Consider the following 14,358-nt stretch of genomic DNA (forward strand, 5'->3'; position numbering starts at 1 on the left):
CTTAGGAGTGACATGGACAAAGGGCAATCAAGGCAATATTGGCCTGAAATACACAGTAACTTCACACAGTTCAGTCTTGTCTGCAGAAAGAGACAGCTGGCAGCAAAGTCTCCTTTGCTAGAGGTTGATAGCCTGGATGCCAAATGTGTAACACAATGTGGCTGCAAACAGAATCATGAGAACAGGCACCAGAGAGAAGGAGTATTTCATACTGGAAGGCAAGAGCAGTATTTCAGAGATACCTACAGTAAACCATCCTGGTTTTGTAATACTTACTGAGTCTTAAAACTGACAACTTAAAATCTAAGGGGTTGTGATTGTGATACCGCCAAGGCCAGCAATGAATGTTGGCTTTGGTCTGTGCCAGGTGCATCCAGACAGACGGCAGCAGCAAGTCCCTGAGGGCCACCAACCCCTGTCCCAGCGATGCCACCATGGGGCCAGTCTCTGTCTCCCCATGGCTCTGCCGTGCTGGGAAGGTGCCCAGTGCACAGGGCTGGGACTGCAGGCTTTTTTGGCTTTAGGAAGATACAAGCAACCCAAACACGCCAACACATCACATTTTCTTCCCTCCAGGACACAGAGGAACCTGAATTTCCAATTGGTTTTCCACCCCCAACTCCCCTTCCTCTCCAGCACTGGAACCACTGTAAAAAACCATAAAATGTAACTGAAACAGTGCTAAGATCAAAGCAGATTTTGTTTGGTTAATTTTTATTCATGTGTATGGGGGCAGCATGTTTAGCAATCCAAACAAATACTCCAATGGGCATAATTTCAGTGAAACTTTTGCCGAATCAGCACAGCTACCTGTGGCTGTTTTGTTTGAAACTGCTGCCACTGCTGACAAGAACTGGCTGAGCAAGAGGCAGTAGATGTGTAGTGCTGGTGCATGGGTCCCACAACTCCTCCTCTGAGGAGGAACACTGTGGTATCTCTGCACGGGCTGCAGTCTGGGTTTTCTTATGTGAATAGATGCTGTTCCAGCTGCTCACAGTGCCGGGGGGCAGAGGAGTCAGGCGCTAATAGCAGCATGTGACCTAAGGCACAGATATCAAATGCTGAGACCCAAAAGAGGAGAATTATCAAGGGATAATGAGCCCAAGGGAAAAAGCAGGTTTGAGAGACTGCTGAGACTCAAAAGAGGAGAATTATCAAGGGATAATGAGCCCAAGGGAAAAAGCAGGTTTGAGAGACGGTGTAAGGAGCAGGAAATTGTGCAAGGAACAGTAGTCGAAATTAGTCACCCCACAGGCATCAGTCAAATTCCCTTTTATATAAGCTGGTTGGAGCAAGCTAATTTAAAGAGAATTTCCATGGCACTCAGGAAACAAAGTTGAACAAGACTCAAACCATGGAAAATAGTGACGAAAAGGAAATCTGTAGGAAATGAGGTGGAAACTAGCACGCAAGAAGAAAAAAAAAGGATAGCCAGACCAGACAGGACTAGGATTAGTTTTGCCCAGTAAGAGCTGCTATCTTGTTAGCCTGGCACAGTTCAGCATTTTTATTCTTCCTGATCTTTTGCAAATCTGAGTGCTGAGCTGTTCTGCTGCTTTATCCTGGGAGCTGTAGTGTCCGTGAGTTACTCAGGAAAAATTGTTTCTCCATTGTAAACATATAGATATTTAACCAAACTATATAATCTGGGACAAGGATCACTGCAAAGTCCTTAAAACGTGGAGGGAGAGAACACAATATGCATTTAGGTCCAGAGTTTCAGTAAAAGCTCTTCTTCACACATGTGTTGAAGATCATTACATTAACATTTGAGTAAAGACAGAATAAATGCTATTACGGCTCAGTGGTAATCCTTCCTGTGAACAGCTTTTGCAAATCCCACTCTGTCATTCCCACGGTCAAAAATGCAGTAAAATGCAGACATGAAGACATCTCCTAAAATCCAGAGCGAGCCAGTGCGAGTGGGGATGTCGAGAGACTGAAAGCCGCTCATGCAGAAGGTTTGGTCATCAATAGACTCCTGGAAGAGAAAGCACCTGTCCCTGCAGCAGCCTGCTCCCTCCCCAGCTCAGGGAGTAGGGAACAGGGAGCGGGGAAGCTGCAGATACGCACCTTGATGATGTACTGCTCTGCAGTCAGCTTGTACTCGCGGTGTCCGATCGCGAAGCTTATGTGAGGCAAGCTTGACAATCTTCTGCAGTCTACGAGAAACTGGACACGATGCACTGACTGAGACGGGATCGCTTTGTCTTTCTTTAAGTATTGCCCTTTGAGTTCAAGGCTTTTGGAGTAGGTAATAGTGAATTTACTACAGAGAAACAGCATCGGGCTGACTAACAGCCTAACACTGCCCCCCAGCTTTCCAGTTCCTGTACTTGGTCAAACCAGCCCAGCAGCCCACACCACAGCACCCTAGGGACCCAGGGTTGATGAAAATCCTTGCAAGTCCCAAAAGAAAGGAGGTGAAGTGGGCTCTGATATCCTCCCTGTGCAACTCAAAGGCAAAACTAAGTGTGAGAGCCCCAGCGAGCATACATCAGCAAGGTCTGCTGAGCAAAAGTCCTCCAGTGCTCCGACCTTGACAGGGTAGAGGGAGCTGCTCCAGCCACAGAGGGAGCACCCGATGGCTGCAGCTCACCCCAGGTCCTCCCGTAATACCATCATGTTAGGGGAAAAACAGCTAGTGAGGAATACAGCACTTTATGCTTATACTTTGCCTTGGAGTGGGATTTAAAGAGTAGAAGGACTAAACTCTGGCATGGTCGTTAATTTCCATAAATAATACATTCAGTTACAGTAACAGAGAAGATAATTTCCTGTCCTTTCTAGTTATTTCATAAAACAACTGGTGTGTGAAATGGCATTGCAGAATGCTCCAAGTCCCAGAGCTGCTGTAAACTGTGTAGTGTTTAAAGCCATTGTTGTAGAGGCTTCCCAGAAGGAAGAATCTGCTTTTTGCTGTTTTTCAATCTGTTTTATGAAAACATAACCTTACATCTTGTGTACACTTACCAACTGTCATATCATTAGAACAAAACAAACCATGGGATACAGAGGACAAGGGTAGAAAAAAGCCAGTAAAAGGATTTGTAGGATACAAGAAGCAAGATATAATTCTTTTACATAGCTATTACAGAATAGTATATCCAGAACAAATCAATCCTTGCTGAAAAGAGATGAAAATTCTGGTAAAATCCTGGATGGATACAGTCACTTTTACTGGGATAAATTTGAGCTGATATGTGCAGTCTGTCTTCGATTGCTAAAAATCAATCATAGAAAGTCTTATTTTCAGGCTGCTTTCTTGCGGAATCTGAGATGCCAGCTGAGTGTTCTTCCGTCAGCACTAGCATATATGAACTTACACAGCAATGACCCATTCCTTGTTTGTATTAGGCTAGTATAAGCACATTGGAAATACGTATTTTATCTATATTCATTAGCATGAACCGTTATAAAATCAACTTGTTATCAAAGCAGACTCTTCAGCATGTATCTAAAAATTTGAACAAAATCAAGATTAAAGGTTTAATTGAGAAAGAATCAGGAGCCTAAGGAGTTACAGATGTCACTCCAAGCCCTCCTATTACAAATGAAAGTGGATCAAGAGTCTACTTTTGTCTTTGCTCCTTGTCCCGTGCACTGGGCACTTGTAATACTCTTAATTTTCTTCCAAGAGCAGTTTTGGATCAGGATAAAGACGAATTAGTTAGAATATGGTGCTAATAACACCAAGGTCGTGGTTTTGATCCCTGTACGAGCCATTCACCTGAGAGCTGGACTTGATGATCCTTGTTGGTCCCTTCCAATTCAGAATATTCTGTGAAATGCAAAGTTAACAAAAGCCATACACAGCAGCTTTCCTTGGGCACCAGAGCTGTGTAACGTGCTAGTGACCTGTGGGAGTCAGCCAAGGACCAGCAATAAGGCACGCTAGAAATAAGCTGCTCTTTCCCTGGAGGCAGGGACAGGAAAGAGTGGTGAGGAGTGTCTGCAAGGGAGATGCAGGAGACAGCAGCAGGGAAGAAAGGAAAACCAGCAAGTGATCAGAGGAATAAGGTTCAGGAGGAAGAGTAAGAGACAGCAAGCTTTGTCCTGTACCCTCTGACTCATCTGCAAGGAGACAGAATTGTGAGTGACACTGATGTGCCTCCCTCCCAGGAGCTCTGGCATGACACCAACTGCTCCACTGCAAGCTGACAGTGAGAGGTCCTGTCAGTGAAGCCACTGTGGGGTTGTCATTAAAATACCATTCCCTTTCCATTTGATGCTGACATAGCTGGCCATCAGCACCAAATCCCTCTTGGCCTGGGAGAGCCAACAGCTAGAGCTGGGGGTCTTGAAAATCCTCTGAGCTTCCAAAAGAAAATTCTCTCTCATGCAGAGTACAGATCGATTCCTCAAACAGATGTGCCCATTGTTTCCTTACACACCAGTAAAGAAGAGGAGGTGAACATTTGGGAGGAGAGCTGGGGTGAGGCATACAGGTCAAAAGCAGCTTGGCTCAGAGTTCAGTGCTGTCCTGGAAACAAGGCTTTCACTGGCACCTGTCTAAGCAATCATTTTGGTTATTTTCCAACTCTTTGCATCAAATACCAGTTTCTCTTCCTCTCTAGCTGTTTTCTGGCTGCACAGTTCTTACCTCTCCAGTATTTGATGGACTTGCCCCAATATATTCCTGCAATCGCCTGATTTGTGAAGAAGGGCCGGTGATAAGAGAAGTGCCCGAGTCAACGATGGCTTCGCAGCCATGGGAGCAAAATGCCACCCGGCCCTGGATCTTTATACTGTAAGTAAACAAAAAAGCAGCTTTAAGCAAACAGCATATACACTGTGACTGAAACACCATATTATTGCTAGCTAAAGTACCAGAGTACTGACCGAAGTTAAACCCAGACAACAAGTGACAGGACAAGAGGAAATGGCCTCAAGTTGCGCCAGGGTAGATTTAGATTGGATATTAGGAAAAATTTCTTCACAGAAAGTGTTGTAAAGCATTGGAACAGGCTGCCCAGGAAAGTGGTAGGGTCACCATCTTTGGAAGCGTCCAAAAGATGTATGAATGTGGCACTTGAAGACATGGTTTAGTGGTGTACTTGGTGGTGGTGCTGGGTTTACAGTTGTGCTCAATGATCTTAAAGATCTTTTCCAACCCTAATGATTCTGTAATTCTATGATTAAAACTAGCTGCCAAGCTTTGCTTAAGACAAGAACGTCTGTGGACCCACTGTTCTCTCTCAGGTCTCCTACAGCTCTAATCATGTGCTTCCTGCTTATGAATTTGTCCTCATCCCCAGGTATGTGTTCTCATGAATTTAGGCAGGGTGCTAGAGGTGGGACAAAGGAACACTGGCTACTTTGACCAAAGTTATCAGGACCGATGAGAGCAGGACCCAGAGCTGGATTCCATTCCTGGGTGCCTTAACCTCTTAAATGAACAGCCCACCAAGACTCAACTTGACCACTGGTGCATCATATTAAAACATACTAACGTGCTCTCCCAGAAACCAGCTACCCACATCACAGCAGATTTAGAGAACTAACAAACCCCAATCTCATCCTGGAGAAACCCCTCTTTGAGAGGCATGGAGGTACAACACTGCAGCTGAGTCCTCCTGCACCCATGTCACCAGATGCTTCTGTCTCTGGGAGTTTACCTAAGGAGGTGAATTCCACCAGGTTTTTTATATATACATACATACTTGTTCATGTGTATTTGCCAGTAGCTTTTCTCTGTGACTGGGACCCAGTGGATTGAACCTTTGTAGAGAGAATGGTCTATTCCCCCCAGAATCAACTCACCACCATTCTCGGTGTCGTCTCCTCTGAAAGCAGAAAACAGTTTAACACAGGCATGGGAGTGTGCCAGCAGGCACCAGTGAGATTACACTTAAAAAGCAAAAGACAAATCACAGCCCATTCTAAATTCAGATATGGGTGGCTGAAAGGGATTGTTTCTAAATTATAACTGTATATGCCCCAACTCAGACCCTCCAAACAACCTCTGAGAAGCCTTACTGTAGACACCAAGGTGGGCATCAGGAGCAGGCTGAGACAGTTGCTACTCTCAGCTAAGAATAAACACAAGTGAAATAGGTGGAGTTGCAGCTAGGTCCAGATTAGAGAACAGTATTTTTCTGAATTGTGGCTATTTGGGTGTAACACAGCATTTCTGTTCATCTCCATGGGCCAGAGGGAAACCTCTGGCAACAGACATGGAGAGTCTGAGCTGGGAACTTTTCTTTTCTTTATGACCAACTCCAAAAAGAATAAATCTCTGTCCGAAAAGTCATGATCCTCCCCATAACATTTTTTCTTTTCATGCCATAATCTTCAATGTCAAATTGAAAACAAAAAAAAAATAACACAAAGAATCTTTAAAAAGGGGGACATTTTCTAGGGTTGAAGCTTTATAGAGATGCACAGTTGTTTCTATCAACTGTTGAAAGAGATTTACTTCTTTTTTGGCAGTGTCATTTTAAAGACAGACCTTTTCAGATAGAAAGAGAAGACCGGCTCCTCTACCAGGTTCTGGTTCATGATGCTGTCAAACACAGGCAGAGCATTGCCCACTGCTAAGGAGGGGTAGCCTAAGCCCAGTATACCATCAAAGTGGGCAAGGATAAAAGTTGCTCCTGGCTCAAACACTGACTCGCCGAAGTCCTGTCCCTTGATGGAGATGTTACTTATCTGTTTGGTAAAAAAACAAAGCAAAAAACAACCAAGCAAAGAACAACCACAACTGAAAGTAATGACACCATCTATATCAAGAAATTAGCCATATTTCTGATCCATATCAATGGATTCATTCAGTTTAAAAAGCCTCGGTATCTTTGTGCGACTTGCATCAATATAGCACGTGCACACTTGGCAGGTAGGCTGCACTGATTCCTTATTTATTATAGAATTATATTTAGTAGCCATAATTACGTGGCTGCTTGTTCATAAACCCAGGATAGGATCCAAGAAGACAAGCAGAAATGAAAAATAAAATCTGAGGCATTTGTGTTGGTAGTCCAAAGAGGTGTGGGTGTTGGAGCAGCACCCACACCTCTCAGAACCTGGCTTGGTGGGACCTCACCCTGCCCTTGCCTAAATGAACAAGGTTTTCCAGGACAAGGACAGTATCTGAACTGCCCTGAAAACAGCTGATGTGGCGGCCGACACCCATTTTAGGTGGGCACTCACCTGCAGTGTGTCTTTGCCAGCAATGCCCAGAAGCTGTCCTGAGCCGTACTGCAGGGAGAAGGCTTCCCCTCCGTGCTCATATGAATCTGACTTGAAGGACTTAAATTTCTGATGCACCCCTACACAAAAAAAAAATGACATCTCTACGCTGAGGGGAGGTCCTGGCACTGCACCCACTCCTCAATGCGGAACCAGATGAGATGTAGGAGAGCCAGATTTCTGCTTCTCTCATGAGAAAAGTGTTGAAGAAGTACTGCAGGTACCTCAGCTCCCCTGCAGGCACACCAGTTTTTCTGTACCTGAGAGGTAATTTTGCATTTTAAAGAAAAATTAGAACAAAAATGGGAATTTCCACCTCTGTTGGTAGGTCTCCCAGGTCTGTTGTCATGCCTTTTACCCCATGGTGCAGAGGGACTCTGGGCAGTTGCAGCTGGCGCCTGCCCTGGCTGCAGCGTGACACGAGGGACAGAGACAGAGGAGCAAACTGGGGAGAGGAGAGCGGCCCTAAGGGATGCTCCAAATCCTCGCCTTGCAGATCCCTGCTGCAGACAAGCCTCTTGGGAAAGGAGAAGTGGGCAAGGTCTCTGGACCCAAGACACGAGAAGCATCAGGGAGAATAACATTTCTTACTGCAGGCCTCGCTGATGCAATAAGCGGAAGGGACCCAGAAGTTGGAGGAGCCAGTGTCGAACACGACGGTGAACCTCTGGGGCGGTGTCCCGACGCTCACAACCCCGTAGTACTGCGCCTGCAGGAGGAACAACCCGCTCAGCCCCGGGGCAGCCTCCAGCCAGCTATTCCTGAGGAAGAGGCCTGCTGGGGAGCATCACACAGCACTTCCTCAGGGGGTTCTGTGCAATTCCACTTAAAAGTAAATGCACACCACACAAAGCGTGTCTGGTTCCAGTGGCTCCAGGCAGCAGGTTTCACTTCAGCTGAATGCACAACAGTGTGGCATTTTGAAAGCGTTTTAAGCAAACGTTCAGTTGGGCTCCCTATGGAGTCAACAAACCCACTTTCACTGGCTTCAGAGGTGGCAAGGTCATCTCCAAGATGAAACTCTCACATGACCACACAGTCTTTCAGGCTGTTCCTTACTGATGTCAATAAAAAATCAGTGCAAAGTCAGCATGACCTGCCTCTGCCAGCTTCAGAGGGTTCCAACCAGTGGCACAAACACTGTCACATGTGGCTGCCCTTTTTCCTTTGTAATTATCAGGTATTATAGCAAGTCAAAAAGTATTGTGTTGCACAAACTGTTCCTGATGTACTGGACAAAGTTCATCCAGCAGATGAAGAAACTACTGACCATCCCTGGATACTGAGATAATCTGTGAACACGTGAATGCTGGAGTGAAGTGCTTATCCACATCCCATATACAAGTGTCTAAGTGCTCCTATCTGGCCCTGGAAGAGCACTTCAGCATTAAGAGGCCTATTTTTAGGAAGAGGCATTTCTGGAATTCAACCACAGATAAAGAAGCAATAGCTAGTGCCAAACTTTGTTCAGCACTACAAGTATTTGAATATGTACCTTCAAGTGCATACTTGTTAATTAATACACTGACATTTCTGACCCCAGAATTTACTGTCTGAGATACTCTTGAGAATGCAAGCAAGCATGCCATTTAAGAAAATATCCAATTGTACAGTAGGATTGTATTTCTTCCTGCATTAAATAAACCTAAGTGATGTTCATTAAAAAAAAAAAAATTCCAAAAAGCATACAACCAGAAAACCCACATACACACTGCAATAAAACCTCCAGACACACTGCAATGAAACCATTCCTGGTGCTACCTGAATATGATGGGGAAGTGGGTTTTGCTTTGTTGTTTTGAGATTTATGCCTCTTTGAAATAAGCTTTAAAGCAGGTTGAAATGCTTCAGTGTCCTTTGTTCTTCTTCACATACTTATTTCTTCATGGCCCTCAAGTGTCAGTAAGCTCTTGCTGAATGAATTTGGCCTTCCCTTCAATTCTGTTCCCTGTTCAGATGAAGACTTCACAACATTTCTACAGCTTAGTTTTCCTTGAGATAAGCATAGCAGAAGAACCAAATAAAACAAAAATCAGAGACCATCCAAATGGACAAAATTGTAAACCCAGGAAAGACACCTTACAAAATGGTAGACCTGCTGACTTGCCTGTCTGAGATCCAGTGAAATTAATATTTTTCCTTTTTCAGTTTAGATGGTAGATCCTCCCAGGTCAGTCTCCAATATTTAATACATAAAAAAACTCCAGAGATAAAAGCAGAAAAATAAAAAACTCTACTTAGGTCTTTGTTATTGCTGATTTATGGCTCCACCTGATCAAATAAATGAGATTTGGAGGATTTTTTTATAACACAGAAGCATCCATGTGTCTGGTAAATAGAATATGACTAAATGAAGTAATCAGATTCTGCTATGAAAAACCCTATGCTTCCCCAAGACTGATACAGGCAAAACTCCCATATTTCTTTGGGGACCCAATGGAGTCCAACACAGACCTATATAAAAATAAAGCTTGTCACAGGACTACCACTGCTACTCTACATCAGCTTTCTACCCAGGTCCCATGCTATCCTAGATCTAGACATGCTCTATTTCGCAGATTTCAACCTGGTTTTTTATGCTCTAATATTTATAGCATAAAGCAACGAGATACCTCAAGCCCTATAATTTCATTGACAGAATAGATTTGAAATGTGCTGGGAAAAAAAACCTGCCTTCAATAGAACGATGAGTCCTAATGATTGCATTACCAAAACTGTACTTACATTCATGTAATCATACAGCCTTTCTGAAGCAGTTCCTACTGATAAAGCAATATCTGCAGGGAAACAATGCAGATACCTCCGGGCAAAAACATCAGGGTGGTGATTCCTCCAAAATTCCTCTAATTCTCCCTTTTCCTTCAGCTGTTTCTTGATAGATTTGAATCGAATCAAGGGGATTCTATGCAGATAAAATAAACACACAAAAAAATAACAGACTGTCCTTTCCAGAACTGTCATATACTCAATTTTTTTTAAAAAAGGCTTCTTTTTTGAGACCTCGAGTAGCAACAAGCACAGGTCACCCCATGAAGCCAGCTGAGATGTGTGCCAGCCAAGCCAGACATGTTTTCTTACCTTTCCACAGCCACGATGAATGGGATGTAAACCACAGCCAACAGTATTGCCCGCATGGCTCCAAGCGGTTCAGAGCTAATGACACTCCTTTGCTCAGAAGTCCCTTTTTTATGGCCTGTTGTCAGCTGAGGGTCGTTTGCCAGGTCAATCAATCGCAGGAGGTCAGTGCTTTGGCAGAAAAGGGATTAATTTACTCTCAGACTAACCGCTGGTTTGTGCAAATAGTGGTGTCCAGTGGAGCTACTCAGGCACAGATAACCAGGGCACAGTCTAGACCAAACAGACATTTCACTAACAATCCTAAATGTCTTTTACATAAATACAATACATGGGGTGAGCTTGGCTCCTGTTAGCATGAGGAAGAGGAAGCAGTCCAAGGACTTGCTGCTTTTCAAGTTGCTTTAGTGAGATGTTGCTCAGAAGTGTTCAACGCAGAGAAAGAGGACATTATAACCATTTCCCTTTTGCATGGAGACATTTCAGCAGGGCTGAGCAGACAGACATTTGATGGGCTTGTGACAAGTCACCCCCTGACAGCTGAAGTTTAATTCCCTATTTATGGGAGAGCTCCAGTCTGAACATAAATGCGACTGCCACCCCATAAAATGGATCTTCAAAGTAAAAAACACAACAGTACAATACTGCAACACACAGTAAAAAACAGCAATAATTTTGCACACATTTCAGCAAGACATTTGGAAGAGTTCTTTTGGATTTATTTTCCTGCAAATTTCCTGAGGTTAGTGGCTCCCACCCCTGCCTAACACTTGGGTTCAAGTCAAGTCTGCAGAGAAATAATGGTGTCAAAAAGAGGCTGATTTGGCAGAGCACAACCCCAAAACCATCAGCTGCCTAGGAGGAAGCTGAGCACTGAGCCTGCAGTTTACTTACAAGACTTTTTTGAATCTTTCCTCTGCGCAAGAAAGTGCAGGAAGCAACCATGTACTGCAGCCTATATATTAAAGCTAACTTTGAATAATCAGCCATTTTTGTTCAAAAGGCTATGGTAGGATGCTGGGAAAAGAGCAACCACGTTTCCTTCCTTGCAACACACCACTTGTTTAAAATAAACTGCTCACTAGGCAAAAGTGAACTGGAACTAAGTAATCCTCTCAAAAGAGAGCAGATGTGCAACAGCACAGCAAGGAATGAATGTCAAAGGACATGGAGGTGGCAGGAGTTGTCATCATCTGCCCTAGTAGCAATGTCAAGAAAAAACAGCTGAAAAACCCAAACACAGCATTTGTGAGCCAAGAAGGGGTCTAAACGCCTGTCACAGACTTTAAATAAATGCAAAGCAAACCAAAATTGTTCCTTTCAGTCACTTCCCTTGCTATGTCAAACTGATTGAGGAGGGGCATGAGAGCCTTAAAATCAATAAGTTTAGAGCTCTATTTATTAGTGTCCAGGGATTTTGAAATACATAGTTTGCTTTTGCCAGCGTACCTCCAAAATTGTAAGGGCTAAAAAAACTCAGCAAAGACTGAGTCTGGTGCCATCACACAGCTGCAGGCAGAGCTTTGGATCTGAAAAAGCACCAGCATCTCTATTATAATATGTTATTTCAAGAAATAATACAATCTCCAAAATGCATCTTCTATATTGATTTCTATTTTATTATTATTAGTTTTTTCAATTATCTAGCTCTGAGTAATATTCCATATTTCTCCTGGACTCAGAGATTTTACACAAGTTATCAGCAAATGATCACATTTTCTGTCCCAGAGTCATCCCAGCCACTGAGCTGCAGGAGCTGGGTGCTGGAAATGAGAATGGTGAGCAAAATGTGGTCATATGCGAACTTCTAGAAAGCAAAGGCATTTCTCAAGGAGCCTCCACCTGTCATCTGATGCACAGCAGAGCAGATGTCATGCCCTTGGGTGAGGCAGTGTCACTTTGACAAGAGCAAGACAATGTCTGTGCTGAGTGCCTTTATCACTTGAACTTTTCCTCAAATGCTACAAATGTTTCTGGGAAGTCGCTAATGTTCGTGTTGGAGGGCACCACGATAACTTTGAAGACATGAAGTGGCTTTCAAAACACTGCCTGGGTCTACTGTGGGGACTGCCTTTGCCTTGGTGCCTCCACTGAGTGGCTAATTCTCAGAAAGAACATGATTGTTAATTTTATTGCAAGTGTAGTCCTTTATTAATCCACACACAAAGGTTATTCTTTCCCAAATTCTCTGATCTCACACTATGTTCCAAGCAGACATTAATTTAGCTAACAGAGGTACAAAATGCGGCAACAAAAGGTCATCGTGACTTTTTTTGATAAGCTGGAATAATGATTAAACTACAATGCAGAGCATCCCTAAGAAATAGTTATCTGCAGCTTAAAAGTTCCATTAAGTAGAAATAATTCAAGTAGAAAAAAAATACATCCATATCTGTATCTGCAGACACAAGGTATTTTGCAAAGTTATTTGTCTACATATGGATTATTGAGGAAAAATATGCCTAAACTAAATCATTACTATATTCTTACCTATGCTCTTATGTTGTTATGATTAGTAGGTTATCTGAAAAGATTTGTCTAAAAGACAAGGCTTTGCTGTGGATGTACATTCATTATTGATCATGTCAAATGTATTTGGTTTTCCACACCTGTAGCCTACAGTGCGTTAAGGGGAGGGACCCTTGCCTTCAGAAGGTGCCACGGTTGTTTAGAAATGAAAAACAAATACAACAACCTGCTGACACATTCCCCACAGTGGTCCTCCGACAGGACACAGAGTGTCAAAGCAGAAAGAAGTGTCTAGAGGGATATGCTCATGCAGTGCAAACCAGCCTCTTGCTGCTGGGGTGCCATGCACAGCACATCCTGCCATCAGAGAGGAAACTTTCAGGCCTTCTATTCCACAGCACCACCACAGACGACTGTGACATTATCTTTGTTCTCCAGGCTTGGTACTCTGCCCAGCTTCTCCATCCAAACCCTATTTTATGGCACTCAGGTCTCAGCACTCACCGTTCTCCGTCCTGCTGCAATACTGGTTCCCAGGTGTGCTCTCTGTTGTTCTCCTCCCAGAGGAAAGCCCTCCATACATTTCATAGCATCACTGCTGCATGGCACAACCACTCACCTTGTGGGGAAAAGGCTCATAAACATCCTATACCAAACTGATAGCTAGTGATAGTAGAGAGCTCTGTATTACCAGATTTGACCAGAAATCTACAAGCCCCTTTAAGTGGTGCCTTTTCCTCAATCTTCTGTTTGCTCAGCCTTTTGTTTTTCAAGAGCATATGCCTCTCAGCAGTCATGGATTTTGGTAGTATATAACCTAATACGCCTAAACCAATTGCTGATTGTTCGAAGAAAATATTCTCCCTAAATTATGGTAGAGTGTGGAAAATGACAGCAATGAGCTGTAGATATCAAGGCAAAGAGCCAGGTGATGAAAAGGTTCTTTTACCTTAAAACACTCTGCCAGCTTTAACGTCCAAAGTTCATGGTAGAGCCATGGCCAACACACAGGCAGGACAATCAGAGAATGGGATGGGTTGGAAGGAATCCTAAAGATCATGTAATTCCAACCCCCCTGCCATGGGCAGGGATACATATGAGTCCCCAGGAAAGCTTGAAATAGCAGCAGCTCAACAAGTCAAACTATGCAGAGGTTCCTATACATGGGAATGCTCCTGGAAATTATAACTGAATAGCAAAATGGGTCTTGATGAGAGGAGAACAGTTTATACTGTCACATCTAAATAGCCGTAACTTTGCAACATTGGATTTATGTCACTCGTAACAAGTCAGAATCTTGATGGAATTAAATCCATGGGAGTTTCTTGAGAGGTTTTGGTACAGACACGGGTACTGCAGTAGCACAGTTGGAAGGTGAATGGAGAACAGCCTTGGCAGTTTGTGATAGCACATTACATTGGGATTCAGACAAGGAGTAAAACATAATGTAATGAAAAAGGCCCTACACAGTCAAGAGTGCCAGAGGCTATAATAAATACCATTAAACTAGGAATATAAATAGTAGAATGGCTCAAGATAGCAATTTGCCAAGTATTTGTGTTAAAGCTTTAAAATAGGTATTGGGTGGCAAGTTACACTCTGAAATCCAAGTATTTGGCACCTTTC

General features: G+C 43.5%; 1 protein-coding gene across 1 annotated transcript; it reads right to left on the bottom strand.

The window, feature by feature from the left end:
- Window positions 1–1,256: 1,256 nt before the first annotated feature.
- Window positions 1,257–13,744, bottom strand: LOC116443084 (cathepsin E-like). Its single transcript, XM_032106945.1, has 9 exons — window positions 10,267–13,744; window positions 9,913–10,090; window positions 7,780–7,897; window positions 7,150–7,268; window positions 6,452–6,651; window positions 5,664–5,786; window positions 4,604–4,748; window positions 2,074–2,172; window positions 1,257–1,981 (listed from the first exon to the last, which is right to left on the bottom strand). Exons 1-9 carry the CDS (start codon window positions 10,320–10,322, stop codon window positions 1,802–1,804), a joined length of 1,218 nt encoding a protein of 405 aa, XP_031962836.1. The 5' UTR covers window positions 10,323–13,744; the 3' UTR covers window positions 1,257–1,801.
- Window positions 13,745–14,358: the final 614 nt, after the last annotated feature.

Source organism: Corvus moneduloides, chromosome 4 (genome assembly GCF_009650955.1).
Source record: "Corvus moneduloides isolate bCorMon1 chromosome 4, bCorMon1.pri, whole genome shotgun sequence".
Classification (NCBI taxonomy): domain Eukaryota; kingdom Metazoa; phylum Chordata; class Aves; order Passeriformes; family Corvidae; genus Corvus; species Corvus moneduloides.

Excerpts from the sequence above, each read along its gene's own strand:
- LOC116443084 (XM_032106945.1), bottom strand. The coding sequence starts at position 10,322 with ATGCGGGCAATACTGTTGGCTGTGGTTTACATCCCATTCATCGTGGCT. Across the intron at positions 10,091-10,266 it reads TTCATCGTGGCTGTGGAAAG|AATCCCCTTGATTCGATTCA; the intron begins GTAAGAAAACAT and ends TTATCTGCATAG. Across the intron at positions 2,173-4,603 it reads GTCCATCAAATACTGGAGAG|TTTCTCGTAGACTGCAGAAG; the intron begins GTAAGAACTGTG and ends CATCGTGTCCAG.